The following is a 26,498-nucleotide window of genomic DNA, read 5'->3' on the forward strand; positions in this document are numbered from 1 at the left end:
TAAAACTAATAAATAACCAATAAACCGTAATAATTCAAAAACCATAAACTAAAGATCCAATCAACATAAACCAAGGAACCATCATTTCAAAACAACATTTTAGGACTCCACTCTAGCACCCTAACAAAAGCCAGACAACAACCAAGCGAGCCACTAGAATATCCTCCTCTTCATTGCCATGATCCCATGGTCACGAGTATTACCAGAAATACCCAGTGAGGCGATCCTCCCATCTACGAGCTATACACACAAGCAAATCAAGAGCACAACTAAAAATAGAATATAACAAACCAACCATTAAACAGAACAACCAATAACACTTTCACCACACCTACACATCATTACACAAAATAAGTCATACAACCCAATTGCTTAGATAAGCTCATGGTCACGCACTCACCTTAACAAGTGATTCACGAAAATAAAAACAACCAAATGAGAGGCTCTCCAATATCCAAGAACAACCAAACTCGCTCATACAACCTATCACAACAATAAACAAACATTGAAAACAAACTGCCAGAAAATTCAGAAAAGAACAACCTCACAACTGAACCCACGAAGTCAAAACGAACCGTTAACTTTCTAATCCCTCCGGTGACAAGAAAGTTCTATACGTCCCAAATCGGCTCCCAAAATTTCAGCACGATCAGATATCAGATGAAACCGCAATCGATCCCGAAACACCGGCTGGTCTCAATCCGCGGCAGAGACGAAACGTCCCACGAAACGGCCAATATCTCCTAGAATATTAACTCAAAATCACTTCTGTAAAAGGGAGAGTCTACGAAACTCTCTTAGATACAACCCTACCAAAAATCAATACTTTTCGAAACGATTTGACCAGTCGGATCCTCCTTCTCCCAAACCCTAACAGCTCTGTTTCTCTCTTTGCTCTAAAGAAAAAGCTTGATCTCCTTCTCTTCCTTCTTTACACCATAAAACCAAGGGTTCTCACACTTTCTCTCCCTCTATCTCAATGTCAATGTTGACAAAAGCACAAAAGAAGAGAGGAGGCGTGACTTCATAAGAAAAATTAGGGATTTTTGTAATTAGATTAAACCAGAATTTAATTAAACTAAAATCAATTAAAATTCATCCCATTGGTTTACTCAACACATCCCAAACTCTAATCCCGGAACACGGATGTTACACGAACTAGCTAGAACAACACTTAACTCTAGGACTCAAGACTCCAAGAATTAAGTACAATCAACAACACACAAATTTGCAAGCATCACACGCAAGCAACAACCAATCACCACGCATAAGCTTAAGCCACAAGAAACAATCATGCAACTTAAGAAAATCCTATCATGCATGCATCCTATATGCTCCCAACCCCAAAGTTTTAACCCCAAGTTAAAATTTAGCTTATGAATTTTTGCATGCCTTTAAACCCCAGATTTCTCACATGCATGCGGCTCTTTCCGACCTGGAGATTCTCGCATGACTTAAGAAAACAACACTCCAATGGTCTGATCACCCATCAACACCATGAGGTTATATTTCTTTGGTTTTGGGTACACATGCAGCTCATTCCTTCCCGGAGATTCTCGCATGACCTCACCAACAACCACCTTTCACAAGTAGAGGTTAAGCTTTTCCTTTTACATTTTTGGGTCCTCATACGGCTCTTTCCACACAGGAGATTCTCGTATGGACTCACCAAAAATAATATCCCCTCAACTAGACCGATCTCTCATCAAGTCTAGGGGTTTAACCTCACCCAAAAATTCATGCACAAATTAAAATAAAATTTAACGTGCATAACACACCCCCAATTTACTCGATTTTAAGTAAGAAAAATCTTACTAATTTTTCCATCGAACCCCATGACCGAGAAAAATTCGCAAATCAACATGCAAGGCATGTCACACTTGCAAGTGATTTTTAGAAATTATTTTCCACCCTTGGAAAAATCTCAAAACCCCCAAAATCAATCATGCAAGGCATTTCACACTTGCATGAGATTTCTAAAAATATTCTTTCACCCCAAATTATTTTAAACCTTTAGATCTAGCATGAAAGACATTTCACACTTGCATCTATTATAAGGAAAAGCCATTCTCCCCCAATAACGCTTTAAACCCCCTTAAAATCCCTCTTGACTACATGCAATCTACAGATCTAAATGCAACAAGGAACTAATGCAACACACAAGGGCCGATGCAAGAGCTAGAGAGCTCCCACACCTCCCATCAACCAAAATCCACAACTCACCTTAGCTTTGGAGACTTTTGTCCGATTGGAACTCCACCACACCACGTCGATCTGACAGCATCTTCCCTTGAGCAAGCTTCCCACCGACGAGATCTCCTTCTTCTTCTTCCTCTTCTCTCGAAAATCTCTTGATTTTCTTCACAAAAGCTTGAGAGAAAATTTTGAGCAGAGTTTGGCTATCTAGAGAGGTTTTGGTCGCAAATGAGAAGAGTGAGTTCTTATTTATAGCCCATTCAATCTCTCTCTCACGCAAGCAGGTGGCAAAAATCAATTGACAAGTGCCGAAATATTTGCATGCACTCTCCCCCACTCGCGCGTGCATCTCAGTTGCTGGTGAGAGTGGCTTAATCGCTTGACAAGTGGCGTTGAGCTCCCATGCACGGACTCTTCCACTTCCTTGTCCGTCCCTCGTCTCTCTTGCGTCCCAAGCTCCCGCACTTGTCTGCAGAGACAATTTCTTCGTCCGCGAGTCTACTTCCTTGGTAGTCCCCGGTCCTCCCGACCGTGACCTTGATTTTCTGCAACTTTCTCCGGACCTTCTCGTCCGTGACACTCGGTTGTCTTGTCCATCTTCGGCCCTCCCGTCCTATATGTCCGTGATCCCGCGGTATATCGACTGTCCGGCTGGTACATGGCCATTCCGTTCCCATGGTCCGTCTTACGTTCTTTGTACTATTTTTCCATGGCCATTACTTTCCTTTCACCAATTTCCTTGATCATTCGTCCACCATTGGTTCGGATGTCCCAACGGTTCCCGTCCGTTCTTCGGCTTTGGACCCTTCCGCGTCTTGGTAACTTTAGGCACAAGTTACTTAGGCCGTTCTCAGAAATTTCTTTTTCTTTGTCTGTCCGAGACATCTCCACGTTCTTTGTGTCCGGTACGTACTTCGTGATACGGGTCATTACATGCCACCTCATGCTTCCACCACCAACCTTGGGAACCTATATAAACCCCCCCCCCCCTTTTACATTTGTTCCTCACACCAAAACCAAACCAAAAAGCCTTAGTGGGAGAGGGTGTGAGCAATAGTCCAGGGGAAGTCCGAGGGAGTCTAGGAGTCTTAGTCGCTAGGCTAAGGTAAGTTTCCGAAGCGCGTGGAGTAGCACGCGATAGGGTTTAATTTATTTAATTAATTAGTTATTTATTTAATTAAATAATTAATTAGTTATTTAGTTATTTATTTAATTAGAGAGAGGTTAGGAGTTTAGACTTAGAATAATAGGGGGTATTATTCTTGGGGTGTTTTGCTTGCTTTGTGTGATTGTTTGCATTGTTGTTATGCTGCTTGTGTGATTGTTGATATAGCGTCGCAATGGTACAGCCGTGATGCTGGACGTTTAGTCGTGTTGCGGTTATGTTGTCGAATTGTTATATTATTGCTTGCCTGCATAATATAATATAAACGTCCAGACTAATCCAATGATATTCATTAGTCTAGTCGAGACTAATCACAACTCGCGCATCGCGGTAAGGGTTGCAAAGCCTTAGGCCGTGATTCGCGAGGTACGGGCATCTGTGGTTGGACGGTTTGGGTGATCGGATGCGTTCCGGGAACCTCGGTCGACCGGCTGCGAGCGTCCTATATGTGATGCTCTCGGTCTGTTCTTGGGCTAGAACGGGTCGGGGGTGTTACAATAATCCCCAAATCGATTTTATTTTCTTAGATTTAGTCTATAGTCATATATTTGATTAGGCTGGGTCAGGTTCCGGGTTTGAAAATGTTTAAGTCTAACGTGAAACAGTAATCATGATTTAACGGTTTAATCGGGTTTAATGATCGTAATTTGCTATCTCGATTAGAGGTGTCTTATTATAATTTTTAAAAAAGTACATGTCGTTTTTTAAAGAGGAAATGAGAATATGATAATTTACAGACTGGAATATAGCGGTAACCCTATATCAATGATGGTGAGTTTTGTGCTCGTCACTAGAATTATCGCATTGACTGTCACCGGAAACGTGTTTAATGATACTTATGAAGAAACTTCATAAACTGATACAAATAAACCGCAGCTCAACAGAATCGATCACACAAACAACAATTCCAATTCAATACTCAACACCAAACGAAGATCCAACGTTCATAAAACGCAGAATCTTCTAATTCATCTTGTAAGAACCTCTTAGGATTATTCAGAGGATGAATCAACTTTTGCAAACCCAGAACTAGAGAGATAAGAGAAACCTAAAAAACTCAACAACTTTTTCAATTCTAATCTTCTACAAAGTGATCTTAGATGTTTATAAAGCTTCAGCTCTTCTTCTCATTTCCAGCCAACCATCAGCTGCCAACACACAACTCAAACCTCCACCAATCACATCCTATTAAACTTCCACGTCTTCCACTCTTCCCATTTCCTGTATCATAAACCTGCTCTTGGATCCATCAAAGGTAAATTACAAGTTTGTGGGTTTACATGAGAACATGTAGATGTAAACCTAGATACTCTTTTTCCTTTTTCATTTTTCTTTTGTTTGGCTATCTTTTAATTTTACAGTTGCCTACCTTTTCCTAGATCAGGTTATGATATTGTGTGGGGGAATTACATTTATTATGGTGGTCCTGGTCGAAATCAAAATTGTATGTGATTCACATATAAACATAGTGTAGAGTCATTTATGTCTTTTATCATTTTCATAAAGTATCATATGATTGTGTAAAAACAATTAAGAGATAATTTCAATATACAAGAATATCTAATGCGATGGTTTTTCTTTGACGTCAATTTGTTTTGCTCAAAAGGGTTTGTGAACTCGATACATAGCCACCTGAGTATGGAAAGGAAGAAGCAAGAAGGAGAAAATAAACTGTGGAACAATCCTCTAATTCTATATGTATAAACAACACAAGAACTAAAAATTGAATTCACATACTTCATAACCTATCTAGTTCAATAGTAAAGGAAGGAATATCAAAACAGACAAGAGCAGCTATGCCATGACCACCACTAAAGAAACTTGTAGGTGTAATCAGGTTAACCAAAGTAGTAACTTCATGATTTAAAAACTAAAGACACTGATACATGCTCCAACTTACCACAAGTTCCTGTCAAGCTGTCACCACTGAAAAAAGTCGAGAGAACTTCAGACTAATCGACTAAACATGGTCCTAACTCACCACAAGTTCATGTCACCATGGAAAAACAGAATTTCAACTTAATCATAATGATAAGCTTCAGAAAGATTACAAAACGCTACATAACCTAATGGTAATCTGCATAAGAGAGACTAGTGGTAACTAAACAAGGATGCAAACATGTAGGGAGAAACTAAACAAATCACTCTAACATTCACAAAGACATAACTCGATTATATTTAACCAAATCTACACAATAAATGCAGCAGAGCAAGTGATATGGTTGAGAAAACCACCAAACAAAAGCCAATCTAAACACTCAAAGATTGACAAATAAACATATCAGAAAAGGAAATCAATTTTACCAACAAAAGATGCATAATTTGCCAAGTATCATCAAATCTCATAAACCAAAGCAACAAAATGAAGACACATCTCACTCATATTAAGGGAAGAAGAAGACATCTTCAAATAGGCATAGTAGTAACCAAATCCACAAGTCAATATCATCATTACAAAAACACAGATCTAGTAAGAAAAGCAAAACCTTAGAACCAAATTTCTCAAGCCTCACTCTTCTCCTCCTCAGAGACAGAAGGAGCATCACCTTTAGAAACCTCAGAAGCATCCTCAACAGATTCAGTTCCATTCCCAACACTGCTAGCATTATCAGATCGAGCTTTCACAGATTCAAGCATACGTTTACTAATCTCTTTAGAATAAAGCTCGAGAATCTTAACCCCATCATCATCACCCGACACAGCGTTCGAAGCAACACCGTAAGCCTCTTCTTCAATCGATTTCGCGACGGTTGCGGCCTCATCAGATTTAACCGTACCGTATCTCTTGGAGAGGATAGACTCGGTTGATAGAGTCTCGATCAAGCGATTCAAGACCGCGTCGCGAGTTCTCTGAGTCGGTGGCCAGATTCGGAGAGAGATGCCTCCAGGTTTCTTCTCTGATTCGGATCCTTTCGTAGTCAGATCTGTGTCTTTTGATGCGGCTTCTTGCGATGTTGGATCTGCCATTGCTGACAATGTTGAGGAGCCGTCGGATTCAGATTGTGGTGGTGAGGTCGTGGTGTTGATTGTATCGGCGGTCTCTGCCATTTTTTTTTTTTTTGTGTGTGGCGTTAGAGGAAGGAAAGGATCAATTTTGGCGTCGGTTTACGAAAGTGATGAACTGTACTGTATATCGAAGACGTGAAGTACATTTGGTTTGCTTTACAGACACATTTATTAGTTGGTTCGGTCGTAATAATAGTATTTGATTAAATAATCAAATTCTGAAAAAAAAATATATATATATATAGGAAATATTTGAAATTTGAAACATTCGTTGGAAAAAAAATACAGTAAATATAAATATTTTTTTCAGTTTATAACTTCAATTCATATAATAAATAAATATTTCGTGAAGATGTGAAATTAAGGATTTAATAATGTAAGATCAACATTAGTAGGTATAAAACTTTTAAGAGGATGTAACTTGACGAAAAAAAAAAAAAGGATGTAACTTATACGTTGTTTTCCTTCATTGTCCCATATAATAATGATGAGTAGAATTTTGTTGTCTCGACATAAGTAGGGGGTATTATACAAATTTATCTCCAATTTTTCTACATTAAAGTGATAACATCACTTAATAACTAAGTGTTTTGCTGCACATGGTGAGTAATGTTAACTTCCAAAAAAAAAAAAAAAAAAATTCTATGTGTTTTTCTTACAATCGTAATGATTTTACCCCATTTTTGTATCTTCTATTAGTTTACAGGGGAAAAAAGTAACTTTGACCTAGCAAAAGATATGAAACAATAGACACCTTGCTATTATTCAATTTTTTCTTTTAAAATCCACTGAATGTTTAATTTCATAGAGATGATTGTTTGTTAGGATATCATAGATGATATATTTTTATTTAGAAAACTATCTAGTGTCAAATTAATTAGAGATGATATGAATAGGTAAATATAGAAAACCGAATAGATATGAGGAGTAAAGATTTCGTTACGAGTCTGGTCAAAAGGTGATCCAAGGTACAGTATGATCTTTTAGATAGTAGTAGATTACGTAACCGTTTCCCAATCTAATGGTTTGATAAACAAGTGAAGAGAAGAAGCGTGCTGTACTACTTCTACCTTTAACATAACGTTGTAACACTTTCTTCAACATAAAGCATTTTCAATTGGATTCATTCATGAGATGTTTTCTATATGGTTGTTTTTGTATATACGATATGTATTCCTTCATCCGTCTGTCCTTTATTGCATTCGAATTATTGTTTTTGGACACAATATAGAGAGATTTATTAGAAATTACATTATACATATCTGGAAACCGAGTTATAACTTGGTAGGATCAATTGTGATATTCTAAGACCATCTCCAATGATTTTCCCTATTTTTACCTATAAAATAAAGGAACTCTATAATAGAGGTGACTTTTGCTCCAATGGATACCTCTATTTTTTCCTCTAAAAAAGAATATTCCGTAGAAATTTCTTTTTTATTTTACTATTAATACCTTTTACTTATAAAATTTGCAAACTAACCCATTTATTTTACGAAACTTTCATAAAATTATGATATTATTTAAATTTTTAATATTCATAAATATTATTTAAATATCACATTTATTAAAAGAAATACATTGCATCATTTAAAATAACAAAACATAGGAATTAGACTTTTTTAATTATTTTGATCATAAATATAAAAGTGTTAAAAGTTCAAGAACTATTTTATAAATAAAAAAGTTCAACTCTATTATAGAGGAAAAAATAGAGATCTCTATTATAAAAGTAGAAATAGAGATGAGTTGGAGTAGATTTTACTCTAAAATAGAGTTAAAAAGCAAATATAGAGGTGGGTTGGAGATGCCCTAAGAAACTAAGGAGGGGGTATTGGATGAGAGACTTTAATAGAATAGAATTTAATTGAATTGAAGACATAATTTATAGATTTTCAAGTATTGTAAAAGAAGTTCAAATCTTTTTTTTGGATTCCAACAATTATATTTTGCAACAGATTATTAGAATTAAGATATCAATTCTCATCAATTGCCATATTGTCTTCTTCCCCAATACCTATCCTAAAAACTCTTATCTTTCTCTTTCACCAATCCCCCTTACTCTACCCACAATAGCATGGATTCACTTCAATTACAACAGCCTTAGAACTCTAAAGTTGCCCATTAAGCATAACACTAACAGATACAAAATTAACTAAAAATCAAAACTTAAACCTCTCCAAAAATTGACCATTTTAGGTAGGTATAGATTCGTTGTAAAACAGGGATTGAACCAGAGAGTTAGTTGGTCTCTAGAAACAGAGTCTTGAGCATAGTAAAGTTCATGAATTCAGATGAAATTTCTCCGGTGAAGCTGTTAGAAACGAAATACCCTACGAATGTCACCCGAGATAACAACGCCGCCGAGACGTAAGGCCTAACTTGACACCGGTCCAATTACAAGTATGATTTTCCAGCAAAATGTATAGCTTCCGACGAAGGAACAAAGTGAGAGAGAAGAACTGCTCTCTCGGCGTTGTGATCTTGAGTTGATGAAAGAGGAAAAGAGAGGAGAACAATAATCTATCCAAATCTCGACCTAAAATCTGAGAATGTATCCTTCACAATTTACACTAGAATTTCTATTAAATTCTTATCAAATCACTTTGTCATAGAAAATTTCTTAATCGTGAATAACGCTTGCATTTAATAGAATTCAGAAATCAAGCAAATGAATAACACTAGAATTTAAAAGAAATTATAAAATAGAGAGTTGAATAACAGTAGAATTTAACAATCTATTATATTCCCTTAAATTCACTCGCCCAATACCACCCCCTAACTGTCTTGTTTTAGGCGGATGCAACTATAAAGTATAAATTAGACAACTCAAAAATTTAAACAATCACTACTTAGAAAAAAATGTCTAAAACCTAATGAGTTGAAGAAAAAAAAACATGATCTAGTTCAAGAAAAAAAATGTACATTTAACAAATCTAAATATTTTTTCAAAAAAAATATTTAAGTAAAGTTGGCCAATTTTTTGACAACCAAAAAAAAAAAGTTTGCTTAAAAAGTTTTATCACTTCTCAATAAATGATATAGAATTTTAAATCTATATATTTAAGTAATTTAATTAATTTTATAATAAGTATTAACTTTACTTAAGTAATTTTATAAATTTTCAGTAAACTATAAATTTTTAAGTAAAGTTAAAAAAAAATTCTAATTTAATGAGATCTCACAAAACTCCGGAGGGACACCAATTTTAAAATATTTTTAAAAATCTGAGATTTGTTTCCAATTGAACCCACCCTCCGAAAAAATCCAATCTTTCTTTACCGGTCAAAAACATTTCGGACAAATCTAAAAACCAAAAAACAAAAACAGAAGCCCGCCCAAACAAAAAAATTTCAGATAATTTTGTTGGTTCCTCCAAAAATTTTCAGTTTTGACTCCCAAAAAAAACTCAAAACACAGAAAACAGAGGCGCCACCTCCGAAAAAACTTCACCAAAATGGCGCTTTTGTTCTCCCCTTTTTCTTCCCCCCTTCTTACCTTCACTTCTTCCACTCATCTCATCTCAATCTCTCAATCTCTCTCTCTCTTCCTCTCTCGATCTCTCTCTCTTCAATCCCATCTCAACCATGACAAAGCAAGAGATCTGTGTGAGGATCACCAGAGCCGCCGCGAAGAGAAAAGCTTCGATGGGTATGGATGACGATCGGGTCAGCAAGAAGAGAGTGGTGCTTGGTGAGCTTCTTAATGGCTCTAATGTCAATGTCTTGGCTAATCTCAACCAGATTAGAGAAACCCAGAAGCCAAAAAAGAGTCTTAGACCTCCATCGAATCAGATTAAGAAGACTGCTTCGGTTGTTGTTGACCTAGAATCACAACCTGACATTGATTCAAGATCTGATGATCCTCAAATGTGTGGTCCTTATGTCGGAGACATCTACCAGTATCTTCGTGAATTGGAGGTAATAACTCTTGTTTTAATTGCTCTGTGTTTGTACTTCAGAACATTGATGATTGTTTAAAATGTTTGGTTATATTAAGTTTGTGGGATTGGATCTGAATAGTTTGAATTGGGTTTGTGAAATTTTCAGGTGAAGCCAAAGCAAAGACCTTTACCTGATTATATCGAAAAGGTTCAGAAAGATGTGACAGCAAGCATGAGAGGTGTATTGGTTGATTGGTTAGTTGAAGTTGCTGAAGAGTACAAACTTGGATCTGAGACACTTTACCTCACTGTCTCACACATCGATAGGTTCTTGTCATTGAAGACTGTTAACAAGCAAAGGCTTCAGCTTGTGGGAGTTTCTGCCATGCTTATTGCTTCGTAAGCATCTTTTGATCTCTTCCCTCTTTTGTTATTTCTCATTGTCTTTGTTTTGGAAGCTTATGGAAGTTTTTGGTATTGGGAACTTATAGGAAGTATGAAGAGATTAGTCCTCCTAAAGTGGAAGATTTCTGTTACATTACGGATAATACTTTTACGAAACAAGATGTGGTGAAGATGGAAGCTGATATACTTCTTGCACTTCAGTTTGAGTTAGGAAGGCCAACGATCAATACTTTTATGAGGTTAGGATTGTGATGAAAACAATACTTATTGGGTTTGTATGGTTCATTGTCCTGATTTTGTATGTGTTTGTGCAGACGGTTCACAAGGGTTGCACAAGAAGATTTCAAAGTGCCACATTTGCAGCTAGAGCCTCTGTGTTGCTATCTATCAGAATTGAGTATCTTAGATTACAAAGCTGTGAAGTTTGTGCCATCTATGTTGGCTGCTTCTGCTGTGTTTCTCGCTCGGTTCATCATCCGTCCCAAACAACATCCTTGGGTAAGCATTTCTGTCTCACTCCCTTACAAGTTAAAAAATGTTGAGTCAAGTCTTTTTAGAATGAGACACTAATTATCCTGTGGTTGTGATGATGTAAACAGAATCAGATGCTAGAGGAATACACAAAGTACAAAGCGGCTGATCTACAAGTGTGTGTTGGAATCATACATGACTTGTATCTGAGCAGAAGAGGAGGTGCTCTACAAGCTGTTAGGGAGAAATACAAGCACCATAAGGTAATTAACATTACAATGATGAAATCATTTTAACTAGCATCATTCTTTTATACTTACATATGTTGCTTCTCTCGTTACAGTTCCAATCCGTTGCAACTATGCCTGTATCACCAGAGCTGCCGGTTACTTTTTGGGAGGATGTTACCATTTGATCTGAACCTATCTTTCTTTTTGGCTGATGTTATGCAAATGTTACTGGGCTTGATTACCGAAACTTGTGTCAAATAGTATAAGGGGCACATATCAACAAGTGAAGCTAGATGAGTAAGAACTATAGAAGTGAAGGCAGGAGCAAACAAGTTTGTGTTATGTGAGGATGTTTGATGTGTTGTTCAAATCTCATTTTGTTTAGTGTGTAACTTGGAATAATATAATTTTGCAATATATACGTGTTTATCTTACATGAGTTTGTTTATTTTGCTTAAGCATTTAGCATTGTTCCTTAGAAGGCTAAAACTTCTCAGTTTTAAGACTTCAAGGTTACAAAATAGAGATTAAACTCGGGAAATAACAAACAGCACCTTGATAGGGTAAAGTTGTGTTACCAAAAACATAAGATTTGGTATTGGGATCATGTAATATCAATGCTTTTCTATGACGATCATAACAGCTAGTAGTGTGGATGCGTATCCAGTAGCCTCAAACCAAGGAGCAGTGATGTTGAGATCTATCGAATATATTTTCTTCCACGTCTTGAGATTTGAATCTAGCGACCATATGACTTAGTTGGGCCATTTTTTCGGATACGCACAAACGATCATCCAAGTTGCACAAGACCCTCTTATATGCATCCAAAATTTTGAGAAAGGGTACTTGGAAAGTTTCGGTGTGAAGATCCATAGACGAAACCATGGTTTCACCCTCTTCCGAGGAGGCAGTAAACCAGTGAAGTGAGCCATTAAAGTACACAGGATCTTGTTTGTGAAGAATCAGATGAGGAGACGCAGGGACAACATACCTCCAAGCATTGGTTGCAAAATCAAAAACTTCACAACTAGTAGAATTGTCGTTTAGGCCTAACTCAGCGGAATTATATAACCAAACTAGCTTGTATGTGCCACTTACTTTGTCTTTACCAAATCCAAGAGTAGGGTATGTGAGGTCAAATGACTCGGCAGGGACTAATAGTTGATAGTTACATTTAGGGAAAGTTCGATGCCATTGAGTGACCGGATTGACCACAATACCGTGCGATTCATATTCGTAGAGGCATAGCAAACCGTCACAACTAGTATTGCAACGTCGTACACAGTATTTCAATGATGTGGACAGAGACTGATGATGACCCTGATGTAAATGCAGATTCTAGAACAACTTGCTGTGAGGAACAAGTCGTTGTGCCGAACATAGCGTTGTGCCAATCAGGAAGCTGCATCAGATCACAGACGATTGAGTTGATGATATGGATGTATGAGCTGATGTGGCAAGACGTAAGTGGATGTGACGATGTGTCAGGAATGTTGCTGACTTGGCATTGAAGATACGAAACTGTATTTGAAGATATGAAGAATATTCTCTTCAACAAGTAAGGAAAGTATAACCTTGAGCAGCAAACGGTTTCCTTTTAATTGAAAATATGAAGAATACTAGATTTTAACCCGCGGTACACCGCGTGCATATAATTTTTTTTATTATTTATATTTTATACTGTACTAGATTAGGACCTGCCCGATGTGCGGGTTTAGAGTTTTTAAAATAAAATAAAATTTAACAAAAAATATAAAGTAAATACTTTTAATAAGTAAAAATTATCAATAAAAGTAAATAGATACACCGAGGTGTCCAATGTGATATTTGGTGTAAAACGTACGACTCTGCGGTTGAGACTATTAACCACATTTTCTTTGAATGACATTGCTCGTGTGCAGTTTTGGATTTAGCTCCGACTCTGATCTCGTCAGAGGGTTTTCCATATGAGTCAATCTACTCGAATTTGGATTTTGTTTTCTGGAGAGATCCCTCTCAACAGGGTGATCCTGACCAACTTCTTCAATTACCATAGAATTTATGGGCAATGTGGAAGGCCATAAATAAAAACGTTTTTCAAGGTTTAGAGATCGAGACAAATGATATAATTGCTCAGGCTTTAGGCGATAAGTTAGCCTGAGAGGCGCTCTCTTTTACGACGGTCATGTCAGCTCCATCTTCATCTTCGGATGTACAGGTTTCTTCACGTCGTTGTCAGATTGATGGTTGTTGAAAAGCAATCAATCTGCATTCAAGATTGGGTTGGTGGTGTTGCATTGGAGAGGAGCAAACCATGTTGTTGGGGGCCAAATGTCTAAGACAGAGCCCCTCCCCCTGCATTTGGAGTTAGAAGCGTTGTTGTGGGCCATGGAGCGGATACGTGTTGCAGGGATCGCTTGTCAACATTTCGATACTGATTGTGCTGAGTTACTCACTATGGTGCAGTTTCTTGAAGATTGGTCGTCCTTCTCCAACCTGCTCGATGAGTTTAACTCGCTGGAGTCCTTCCCACTATTCTTCATCTCTTGGATCCCGCATACGTCATATATGAAGGCGGATTGTCTTGCCCATGCTTCCCGTTCACTTATCTCTGAAGTTTCTTTTGTAAGCTTCTTCCTTCCGGCTTGGGCAAGTAACCGAGGAATTTCCTTTTATTTTATTGTGTGGTATAAAAAAAGTAAATAGATAAACTTTTAGTTAGAGAAAATAGTTTTAGATGAGGTCAAAGTTATTAAAATAAAATAAAATTTAACGAAGAATATATATTTAATTCTAAAAACAATGTATAAAAGTAAGAAAAATACTTAGGTTCACCTCCTCTCCTCTCAACCAATTAGAATCTTCTATCTCATATTTCAATTGAAAAAATAAATTAAAAATAAAATTAAAAAGCAAAACAAATTAAGGAAACAAATTATGTATACTTTTAATTAAGGAAAGTTAAATATTGGCTTGGTTTATATTTTTTAAAATTAAAACAAAATTATGTGTTGGTTTGGGTTTACAAATAAGGTGATTAGAGTTTGGATTTTACAACTAAAACGAAATTATATGTCGGTTTGGGTTTCGAATAAAGTGGTTAGGGTTTAGATTTTATAATGAAAACAAAATTATATGTCGGTTTGGGTTTACAAATGAGTTGGTTAGGGTTTAAATTTTACAATTAGAACGAAATTATATGTCGGTTTGGGTTTACAAATGAGATGGTTAGGGTTTAACTTTTACAATTATAACGAGATTATATGTCGGTTTGGGTTTACAAATGAGATGGTTAGAGTTTAGATTTTACAATTAGAATAAAATTATATGTCGGTTTGGGTATACAAATGAGATGGTTAGGGTTTAGATTTTTACAATTAGAATGAAATTATATATTGGTTTGGGTTTATAAAAGAGCAGTTTAAGTTTTAAATTTTATAATAATGTATACAGATTTTATTTCTTTATTTTATAAAGAGGTGAATGAAGAGGATCACCTCTAGGGGTGAACCTAAGTATTGTTCTAAAAGTAAAGAGATAAACTTTTAGTTATAGAAAGTAGTTGTTCTTTTTTTTTTTTGCTATAATACACTAATGTATATCCGTTTACAAATCTACTATCTACATTACCACTAAAAATGTATTTGTACGCACAAATATATTTTACTGTTAAAATATACTCTATTTTTTACTACTACCAACAAATTGTCTTTATGAACACATTAAATAACCTAATATGTGTCTTTTCACTTTAACATTTTTATAGTTACAAAAATGCATACGTTAATCTTACATACTCCTAGTTCTATCTTATATATTACAATAGCAGACTTTTTAAATAAATTATTTGATTGGTGAAAAAATATGAGACAATCTATTTTTTTTATTTAAACAATATTTTTCTTTATGTAAAGGTGAGTATTTACATTTTTTTTAGAAACAGTAATTAATTGTATAATTTTCACAATCGTTTTTTAATCTTATATAAAAACTGAAAAGTAATCCTTTTTCTTGTAAAGTTAGCAACTTAAAATTAAAATAAGTAAACAATATTATAATTCCGAATATTATGATATATATATATATATAATTTCTTTATAATGATCTTTTCTAAATTTTAAAGCTGTTTAAATTTTATCATTTTATTTTAATTGCCTTTTAATATTTATAAAATTGTTAAAAACAAAACTTTTGTTTTACATTTGGAAGTTTACAAAGGTTTTTTTTTTTTTTTTTAAACAAAATTAGATTTTCTTTTCTCTATTTACTTTTATATTAAACCTTTTTATGGTAGGTTTTGAATTTTATTTATGAAAATTTTAATAAATTTAGAATTGACATGTGTCAACATCTGAATGATACAATCTTTTCTATATTTAGTTTTATATAAAACCTTTTTATGGTAGGTTTTGAATTTTATTTTTAAAAATTTAATAAATTTAGAATTAACATATTTCAACATCTAAATGATACAGTTGACACATGACACAATCTTGTTAATGAGTAACTTTGACATCAAACTTTATATAATAAGATTTGTTTGTTAAATATTAGATGTTTTGCAAATAAAGTAATAACTAAATTTTCCGACCGTTTGTGAGGCTAAATGCTTATATTAAATTTTTAACCCGCAATATACTTCATAATCATTTGTTTGTTATATTTAGTTTGTTATGTTTAGTGTTTGAGATTCTATTTTGATTTTTAATTATTATAACAAAAAAAAATAAAGAATCTAAATACATAGTATGTCATTTATACGCTATGATTAAGTCACATTTTTTCTAATGATTTAATTATTTTACAGAATCTCAGTTAAATCAACTTAATTTTTATATGTCAAATATTTAATATTAATAGTGTTGACAAAATATAAAATAAGGATTTAATCTGTGCTAACACAAATTTAATGATATTTTATTAATTCCAACATATCCTCTTTATAACCTATCTACTATATAACCATATTATATATATTAAGAATAATAATTAAATAAATGTGAATTAAAGTTCTTCTTACGTTAAAAATCAAAGCTCACAGGTTTTGAAAAACAAAATAGGAATCAAATTGTTGATTTTTTTTTTATTGCAAAGGATTCAAAGATAAAATATCTTCAATACACAATAGAAGAGGTGGTTAAATATATCATAGTTTATGTTTCCATATTGATTCTGCTGTATTTTTTAGTTGAAATTGTATGTAAATTATTTAGGAAACAAAATCTGAAGTAATGTTATTTTTGAAAATATTTTAGTGATTAACTTTGTAAATAAGTTTTTAAATAAATACAAATAAAAGGGTGGAACCCAAAATGTACTTCAAAAATGTATATATATATTATTTACAACAAATAATGAAAGGATAAACTTGAGCAGCAAAGTCGTTCTCTTAGATCTACACATGTGTGTGTTTAGATAGAAAAGAGAGAGGCTTAGATTCATTCTTAGTCGAGAATAATCACATTGGATAGAATAAGTTAAGTAAGGGCCGAGACAAAATTGTATTAAGAGATAAATTTTGTTAATAAGATTGAATAGAGAAAAGCGTTGATTTGACGCATTCCAAGTATAAATCAGTGTGTTGTGCTTCTCTATACCTTAACACCTGACCCCTCCACCAATGTTCTCAAATCATTAAGGTCTAGTTGAGGAACAAAAGGATATTTGTCGGACACGAAAAGAACAGGTGGATCTCTTCTTGATTGGCTCTGTTAGTAGATCAGCTGTCTTTTTGAGAAAGAAGAGGTTTGGATTGTAGATTTCCATTGCTTCGATACGTACTTGAACTTGATGAGAGTTTTGGCAGCAAGTATCACCAGAATATGATACTTTATGATCTATCACATATCGTGTGGTAACAATTCTTCCATACTTGTCTCTCTCTCTCCCTCTCCCTCTCTCTTCAGACAAAGTAAAACCCTAATTATATTTAAGTACTATTAAGGTTTTGTAATCAAGTACTGATATGCTTAATAAGTCGATTAAAAAAAACGGCAATTTTTCTATGCTAGTTGGAAGGTTTATTAGGGTTTATATAGTCAGACAACTATTGGGCTTTCGTGTTGGACAAGTTAACGTTTTGGGCTTTGGTTTTGATTTTTTTTTTTTTTTTTTTTTTTTTTTTTTTTTTTTTTTGCTTCGCTTTAAAAGGATAGAGCCTACTCTATAAATAAATAGAGAGTTCGTTTATGATTTGTTGTTGTTCTTCTTCGACAATATGTTGCCTGCAGTGAAGAACAAACAGATCCATGCCTACGATAACGCTCAAGGACAGCGTCGAGATGCTTCCACGGGTGAGTCGACGGAGCTTCGCCATAGGCTACTTGCATTGCAAGAGACCATTCATTCAGGCTCTGACATTGACGCTAAATCTGATGATCCACAGATGTGTGGACTTTATGTCTCAGATATCTATGAGTATCTCCGTGAATTGGAGGTAGTATATCAATTTAGTGATTTTTGGTCTGAATAGTTTCTAAAGATTGTTCTCTGTTTGGACTTATAAAATCGACTAGTTTCATTAGGTCAATTTAGTGATTTTTGTCTGAATAGTTTCTAAGATTGTTCTCTGTTTGGACTTAGAACATTAATCTTATTTGTGGATTTGTTCTGAAGATATATATTTTTTTGGTTTGGTGATTCAGGTAAAGCCAAAGCTAAGACCTTTACATGACTACATTGAAAAGGTTCAACAAGATGTAACACCAAGCGCGAGAGGTGTTTTGGTAGACTGGTTAGTGGAAGTTGCTGCGAAGTACAACCTCGGGTCTGAAACACTCTATCTCACTGTCTCACACATTGATAGATTCTTTTCCTTAAAGACTGTCAACATGCAAAGGCTTCAGCTAGTGGGTGTTTCTGCGATGCTTATTGCTTCGTAAGCATCTTTTCATCCTCTTTGTGTTATTCTTAACTTTTTGCTACGTACTCATTGTCTTGTTGAAGTTAATTGAGTTTCTTCTTCTTCTTTTGGCATTTGATATAAATAGGAAGTATGAAGAGAGAAGTCGCCCTAAACTGGAAGATTTTTGTTACATTACGGCTAATACTTATACAAAACAAGATGTGTTGAAGATGGAAGAAGATATACTTCCTGCACTTCAGTTTGAATTAGGAAGGCCTACGATCTATACTTTTCTAAGGTTAGTGTTGTGAAGAAAACAATGTCTTTACTGATTATTACTGATCTGGTCGTATCGTGTTGTGTGTGTTTTTGACCTTCTTATTGTTGGGCTTGTGCAGACGGTTCATAAGGGTTGCGCAAGAAGATTTCAAAGTGCCACACTTGCAGCTCGAGCCTCTTTGTTGCTATCTATCAGAACTGAGTATGTTAGATTATAGTTGCGTGAGGTTTTTGCCATCTATGTTGGCTGCTTCTGCTGTCTTTCTCGCTCGATTCATCATCCGTCCCAAACAACAACCTTGGGTAAGCATTTTTGTCTCAATCTCTTTTAGGTTCTTATTTATTTTAAGTCACTCCTTTGAATGAGAACACTAATGATCTATGTTTGTAAAAACAGAATCAAATGTTTGAAGAATACACAAAGTACAAAGCAGCTGATCTACAAGAGTGCGTTGGAATCATACATGACTTGTATCTGAGCAGAAGAGGAGGTGCTCTACAAGCTATTAGAAATAAATACAAGCACCAAAAGGTAATTAACATTACAGTTAATGAAATTTCATTTGAATAATTAGTAGCATTCTTTATAATTAACGTACTGTTGCTTCTTTTGGTACAGTTCCAATGCGTTGCGACCATGCCGGTATCACCAGAGCTGCCAGTGACCTTTTGGGAGGATGTTACCATTAGTTTGATCTGAACCTGTCTTTCTTTTGGCAAGGTTTTGTTATCTATCGCAAATGCTACTGAATCGTGTCAAATATTGTTGTAAGGGACACAGATAAATAAAGAGGTGAAGCTAGAGGAGTAAAAACTATAGAGGTTAAGGCAAATAATTTTTGTGCTATCTGCAGATGTGTTATTCAAATCTCATTTCGTTTACAAAATTAGTGTGGAACTTGGAGTAATATAATTTACAACATTATGCAATATGATAAATGTTACGTACTTATGTGACATGATGTTTCTTTTTGGTGAACGAAGTGTGACTTGATTTTTTTTTTTTTTAATAGCATAAAGCCTGTCACATAACATCTATGTATCAATAGTTATCACAAAACTTATGAATGAGTATCCTCATGTATCATGTATGGAGAAAATTATGTCACAAAATTTAACATCGACGAGACACCAGTGTAATGAGCAAGAAGACGATACACCGGTGTAATAAGCAAGACCGGATATTATGTATTTTCAGATCATCAGAGTGTAATTTATTTCACAGTATTAAGAAGTACAACGCATACATATTAAAAAAACTCAGAAAACAGAGGTAACTCCAATGAGGTTAACCACAAATTCATGTTAAGTTACTTTCACAATTTCACTCTGCTATATCAAAACGAGGGAAGAAAAGGTCAGCTGAACAGGATGTTGCACTTTGATGAAAGTCTGGGGAGAGTGAGCAGTTGCAAGAATTCACTTTTGTCCGCAACAAGACCAACTTTCACAGTTTGAAGACATTCCAACTTGCTCAAGAAACGTCTCATCTGTTTCAGCTCTTGAAAAAAACCTCCATACTCTGAAACCTCTAGTACCTTCACATGGCATGTCCATAAACAAGACAATTTCTCAACCTCCTTTGCCACAACCCTCCCCTTCCTGCTGTTCTTCCTCTTACGCTTCTTAGGGATGCAATAGCATGCATCTCCACATTTGTTTGTTACTCTATGTACATGTATAATAAATGGAGGAAAATCACTTTGATCATGTCATGTCATGTCATGTTGGAGAAAGACTGTTGAAGGAAAACTGTTGGAGGAAAATCACTTTGATTATACATGTCATGTCATGTCATTCCCAATGGTGTAAGGCCGTCGACTTATTGGGAAAAAGGAGGAAAATCACTTTGATCTCTTGTTTCGGAGAAATAAATGGCTCACAAGGAATGGAAAGAAACATATTATATAATATATCGAAGTCCTCTCCTTCAAATACTGGAAGGTGGATCACTTGTAGGAATTGTAAGAATGACATAATGCTAAACATGGGTATTGAAAATGGGTATTGAAAATCTTAGATAGTGGTTTAAATCAAGTCTGTGGGGATTCTTTAGATGTAGCTGAAGGATTCAGGCGTCATACATAATAGAAAGGGAAGAAACCTACCACTTCCCTTACTCTACCATTATTATAGGAGTATAGGGTTCGGGAAACATGGGTATTGAAAATCTTAAAAACCCGTGGGTTCCAAAATTTAAAGGAATTCCTGCCAAGATGACGGATCCTGCCCTAGGTGCCTCTACATGAGCTTCAGGTAACCAAATATGAACTGGTACCATAGGCACTTTGACGGCGAAAGAGGCGAAAGAAGCAATCCATAGAAAGATTTGGCGCCGCTCACTAAATTCTGTGGTTAATGATATTTGTAAATCGTTGGTTCCTGTTTGGAAAAGAATCAACAGAATAGCTAATAGCATAAAAAGAGATCCAAGTAAAGTATAAAGCAAAAACTGATATGCTGCCTTGATCTTTCTTTGTCTCGAACCCCATACTCCTATAATAGTAGTAGAGTAATGGGTGGCTTCAAAGCGGAATTGACCGGGGGTGCTTGGTCGAAGCTCCAGTAGGTAGCCACTCCCTTCTCAGGGAACCGTACGTGAGACTTCCGCATCATACGGCTCCGTCCCGAGCTTCCGTCGTCGGCCCTTGTCATTAGATCACTATCTATGCATGTATTTTTAGCCTGGACTCTCTAATCTTTTACTTTTCGGGTGGTGGCGAACTATGCAGCTTTCGTTGCGGGAGATGCCCGCCCGTAGGGCCCAGCCTGCTTCTCGCCCGAAAGAACCGCTCACTAGCTCTAGTCGGACTAGTGGGGCGCCCTATCTAGAGACATACTGAAAACCATACCTTTCGAACTGAACGCAACGCCCATCTTCAAAATCTAAAGATAAATGGGCTTGTTAAGAAGAAAGATGGAGTGCAGTCTGTAGAGCACATGTAACGCACAGTCGGGTTGCTCACGCAGCGGATCTCTCTTTCTTATAGTACGACAAAAGGAGAGATGTGAAAGTAATAGCCCCTTACCTTATGTTTTGGCCGCTACCCGACTTACGGCCTTTAGGCTACTACTACTGTGATGTGAGCGGTTCTTTTGGGTTTGATATTTCCCAATTATCCTGGCCGGAACTTGTACGCAGCACTTATACGGAGGTGCATGCATAAAGGTTTGGAACTCTTTTTTTATTCTGAGAATCTGAAGGGCAGGACCCTATTCTCGAACCCTTTGCCAAGCTTAAACCTGCCCGCATTTCCTTTTGATTTGACGGGGGCCAAAGAAATGTCTCTACCAGCTGTCAACAGTCTTTCTTCGGAATTCTACTGAACGGGTCGATCCTCTACTCCCCTTTGTTTTAGCAACTTATCCTAAGGTCTCCTCTCCTTTCAGTCGAGTGACAAAAGTACCTCGCCAAGAGCTATCTGGCGACGATAGAGGAACCAACCCGCTTGCTGTGGCGGGCGGCTTTTTTGTTTCACAATAAGAACTGGACGATTATCCCTAACCTCGGTAGCTTACGAGTTTACGTCCATCCCTGGTCAGGTACAGTTTCCTTTTGATTTCTCCCTTGTAGCCGTTACCTAAATTCGCGCAAGTGTGTCCACACCCCCCCAAACAGACTTGACGAGGAATTCATTCTCGCGAACAAACACAACCCCTACACACACCTAGGAGCACCCCTTCCTGCATATCCATACAAGACCCGAGTAGGTGGGTCGAGGTCCTACGAGGTACCCACTATACTCGGAGTACCCTCCCAAAAGGAAAAAGATGTGTTTGTCAGGTTCGGTTCTTCTTAGTTGGATTGGGCGGGTTTGACCAGAAATGCTATGCTTACACACAAGACTACCCCTCTTCCCGAAATCTTCGCGGGGACTACTTTACGACGACGGACGACCGCCCGTAGGGGGTTTACTCCACAAGGCCCTTGCAGAGGAAAAGCTTTCTCCCAGCGAATATAAGATACTCCGCTCCGCACAACATAGGGATTTGCACGCTTTCAGGAAAAACATAGAATATTAAAAGATCTAGCATGCGAAACACAGCGATCATTAGAAATTCACGAATTAAAAATGTTGTAATATACTCTTTCCCATAACTTCTCATACCAGACCAACCCACTGAAATGCAAATAGGGATCAGAAGAAGTAAAATTGATATGTAAATTGATAGGATACACCAGTGCTAAAACCCTTTCTCAAGAGATCTTCCAAACTGTTGGGGTCCTTGCTCCGGATGGTCTTCCCCCGGTGTGAAAGCAGAAGATCTCTTCCAACATGACATGTATAATGAATGGGCAACACAAACAAAAGAATCTCAATAAGGAAAATTGATATTACCTTGATGGCTAAAGTGTGTAGAATTGGACAACTCTTGAGAAGAAGTGGCATCGTGATACATATGGGGCTCAACACCCTCCTATTCTCTACAAGTACCAAAGGAGAAAGAGAAACCCAAGTGGCTAGAGTCCAGTTAAGAAGATCCAGTAGGTCCAAGAGGAGGTAGCAGGCCTCTTGGAGAGTTACCATAGATAAGTAATAATTATCATGTTAGAGTTAATGTCATTGTCCTATGGCACCGTGGCCTCAACGCTCTTTGGCATGGAGACAAGGGTTCAGTAGTACGATTTTAACAAATTCTACGGTGAAATGATTATTATTTTATTCTCACACTTTTATAACAAGCTAATATAACTTTATGTTATAATCCTATACAACTAATTATATCTACAAATATAACCCACACATATGTGAGGATCCGAAACACTTACTTATTTTCTTCTCTGATAAACTAAAATATATAATATGAAATGTGTAGATTATGATTAAAACATATGAGATAGAAAATCATATCCGCGACGGGACATACCACTTTTATTTTACTATTTTCTGTTCTGAAATAGATATACCGTCTTTCTCTACTGTTTTTTTTTAATATAGTTATCTTTACATATAACAAAGACAAAACTGATCACTTTTTTAGTCTAAACCAAATTATAAACAAATCGAATACTTAACTGGTATGAGTTCGAATTATGAATGTTAACATTCTTTAAAAAATATGTTTACAAACATAACTCCACATATATGTAATATATTATAAATTTAATAGCAAACTTAGTTTTTGAAATTAATCTCGCACGTACGTGTGGGTGTGAATCTAGTACCCATTTTAACATCCTTATAAGATTCATATATTCTAAATTGTTATTGAAGTTTCATACCATAATAAAGAGATCTTAATAATGCGATTGGGAGAATAATTGATGACCTGCAGATCAATTGGTGACAACTTGTCATGTGGGAAGATTGTTAAAGGGTGGGGACCAGAGTTCGAGGAACGCATGGTGCACCAATAACCTACTGGAGAATTAGGATATCCACAGTGAGGGGTTAGGATCAATGCCCTGCAGAGCCAGCTTGGGATCTATGGGGGCAAGCTAGCGGGGGGCTAGTGGGGTCCACGGGACGGGTTGTCATACTTTTATTCTATTTGTCTTATACAATTTTGGATAACGAATCTATGTACTATTAATATTTGTTTATTCCTTCTTTTTAATATTTTAATTTGATTATGTTGTAGCATTTTTAGATTTTAGTTATATTATTTAGTTAAATATGATTTTTTATTATAAATTCGTGATATTTTAAAATAAAAATTTTATATTATTTTGAGTTTCTTTTTTATTTTTCAGTTAAAGATATGTAAGATCTTTATTTATTTATTCCCTTTAAAATAAATATTTTAAATTTCTTGTGTCGTACTATTTTTAGAATTTTTTATTTTAGTTTATATTTTATATCTACAAATTACCTAAGACTCCTATATCATCGTGGTTATAATTTTTAATTTTTTTTATCTCTCTTTTAATTTCTCAAATTTTATTGGGTTGGTCATAAACTCATTGCAATCGTGTAGATATTTTTTCTTATCTTTTTCCTCCAAAATATTTTTTGAGTAAACAATTTAGTGATTAAACAAACTGTCACTAAAAATTTTGCTGGTGAAAAGAAACTACGTCAAAGTGAAAGTAAAGAGACAAAAATTGGTTTAATTTGTTTAGAGATACATTTTATAAGTGGTGATAAAGAGCATATTTTTATAATAAAATATTTTAGGGTGTAAGAACACATTATTAGTGGTAAAACATAGATTAATTTTGTAAGTGGATGTTAACAAAGATGACGCTTTGATCGGTTGATTGCATGTAAAACATTTTGTGAATATGTTGTTGAACGTTTTTGAAATTTGACAATAATAATATTCGTAATGGTTAATGTTTGAAAAATATTTTGGTGGTCACTAATTTAGCTTTAGGTTATTGTAAGAATTGTAATAATAAATTTAAAATATTAAAATATAAATTAGTGTATTAAAGTAAAAAAATCTCTCTAACTAAAAATATTTATCTATTTATTTTCAGAAAATCTATTTCACTTATAAAAAAACTATTTCTATATTTTTAAAAATTTTAATTTTATTAAATTATTTTAAAACTCGCACATCGTGCGGTCCTAATCTTGTATGTATATAAAAAATAATACTACTTCTAATTTTAAATTGAGAATTTGTTAAAAATACCCCTTTGATATATCCCTTTTCAAAAATATCCCTTTTTGGCCATTTTCATTTTTTGCCCTCTTTTAATTTTTAATGATCATTTTATCCTTAGATGAACAATATTTTTGGCGGGAATTTTTTTTCATTTTTTTGGTGAGAAATTTTTCGATTTTATTAAACACTAAAACAAAGAGATTCATTAGCTCGTTATTTAGTATGACTTAGCGAAATGACAGAATCCATAAAAATTATTCAACAGACTCTGGAAAGACTTCCAAACCGTTAGGACCCCTTAAAGTTCTAACCAGAGAGCACGCAGATCCCAAAAACGCATTGTTTCTTCTCCAAAAATAACTTCTCCAGTGGGAGAACGCATTAAGTAGCAATGATATATTGAAGGGGATTATTCATCTTCTCTATCGGATATTTCTGATGAAAATCCAGACATCTTGAGATCTGTAAAGTATCAATACCATGTGAATAAATAGAGGTCGAGTTAATATATAATACATTAGCAGGAGAAGAGTTGTAGCATACGGGATAAAGGGACTGTGCACAATATAATACTTATTAAAAACTCTTTTAAAATTCATGGGATTTTGATATTTTACTTCAAACTTTTTTCTGAGAAACCCAAACCCCCTAACGCTTGGTTGGTAGATTCCACATCAGAACACAATTTAGATTTTAATAGTGATATATTGATATGATCACCATCCAAGAACATCTTTAAGTCTTTTTCAACACGAACGAAGTCAAAAGATCAATTCTTCCAGCCAAACGACTATTTGGAATACATTCTTATCTCATTTAGAGCATATCTAGAAGTGGAATCAGACCAATCACTATTTGGCTAGGCAATATATGTAAATGGTAGGTGTAGCTGCATCATCTAATTTTGGGTTCACATCACTTAGATGACATCATCATTTTTACGATGAGATCACTCATATGACATCATCATTTTTACGATGAGATCACTCATATGACATCATCATTTCTACGATGAGGTCACTCAGCTGATGTCATCATATCTACGATGACATCACTCAATTTTATTTTGCTTATAAATATTACACATCACTCAAACATTTCTTCACTTCTCACATCCAAACATGTTTCAATTCTCTCACATTCGAAATATGGCTACCAAAGAACCAAATACGGATTTTGGAAGTGACAAGAAGGGAAGAGAAAAAGAAGGTCTGTTCATAGGAACATCACTCTTTTTTTTTCCTTCTGAACCGGCCGGCCTTCTTTTCTTCGGTTTCCTTCTTGTCACTTCCAAAATCCGTATTTGGTTTCATGGTAGCCTTATTTCGAGTGTGAGAAAATTGAATGTGATAATTCGAAATATGGCTACCTTCGTCATGTCGTCGTAATTTTAAGTAATCAATAAAATAATTAGTGTGTTATATAGTGCGTTTTATTGTTCTGTCTGTTGTATGGGTCTTTCTTCCTTCATCATGTCAGTAGTAA

General features: G+C 35.3%; 3 protein-coding genes and 1 pseudogene across 3 annotated transcripts; 2 read left to right on the forward strand and 2 right to left on the reverse strand.

Moving 5' to 3' along the window:
- Nucleotides 1-5,682: 5,682 nt before the first annotated feature.
- Nucleotides 5,683-6,542, reverse strand: LOC104742231 (WPP domain-containing protein 2). Its single transcript, XM_010463211.3, has one exon. The coding sequence runs from the start codon at nucleotides 6,407-6,409 to the stop codon at nucleotides 5,864-5,866; it is 546 nt and encodes a 181-aa protein (XP_010461513.1). The 5' UTR covers nucleotides 6,410-6,542; the 3' UTR covers nucleotides 5,683-5,863.
- Nucleotides 6,543-9,701: 3,159 nt separating this feature from the next.
- On the forward strand, nucleotides 9,702-11,790 carry LOC104742232 (cyclin-A3-2). Its single transcript, XM_010463212.3, has 6 exons — nucleotides 9,702-10,287; nucleotides 10,417-10,649; nucleotides 10,742-10,894; nucleotides 10,970-11,153; nucleotides 11,255-11,389; nucleotides 11,470-11,790. The coding sequence occupies exons 1-6, from the start codon at nucleotides 9,955-9,957 to the stop codon at nucleotides 11,539-11,541; spliced, it is 1,110 nt and encodes a 369-aa protein (XP_010461514.1). The 5' UTR covers nucleotides 9,702-9,954; the 3' UTR covers nucleotides 11,542-11,790.
- Nucleotides 11,791-11,919: 129 nt separating this feature from the next.
- LOC109128721 (F-box protein At5g10340 pseudogene) lies at nucleotides 11,920-12,764 on the reverse strand (annotated as a pseudogene).
- A 4,788-nt stretch (nucleotides 12,765-17,552) lies between these two features.
- On the forward strand, nucleotides 17,553-19,158 carry LOC104743897 (cyclin-A3-3-like). Its single transcript, XM_010464929.1, has 6 exons — nucleotides 17,553-17,771; nucleotides 17,980-18,212; nucleotides 18,325-18,477; nucleotides 18,578-18,761; nucleotides 18,856-18,990; nucleotides 19,078-19,158. The coding sequence occupies exons 1-6, from the start codon at nucleotides 17,553-17,555 to the stop codon at nucleotides 19,156-19,158; spliced, it is 1,005 nt and encodes a 334-aa protein (XP_010463231.1).
- The last annotated feature ends 7,340 nt before the right edge of the window (nucleotides 19,159-26,498 follow it).

Source organism: Camelina sativa, chromosome 14 (assembly GCF_030686135.1).
Source record: "Camelina sativa cultivar CO46 ecotype springtype chromosome 14, ASM3068613v1".
Taxonomy (NCBI): domain Eukaryota; kingdom Viridiplantae; phylum Streptophyta; class Magnoliopsida; order Brassicales; family Brassicaceae; genus Camelina; species Camelina sativa.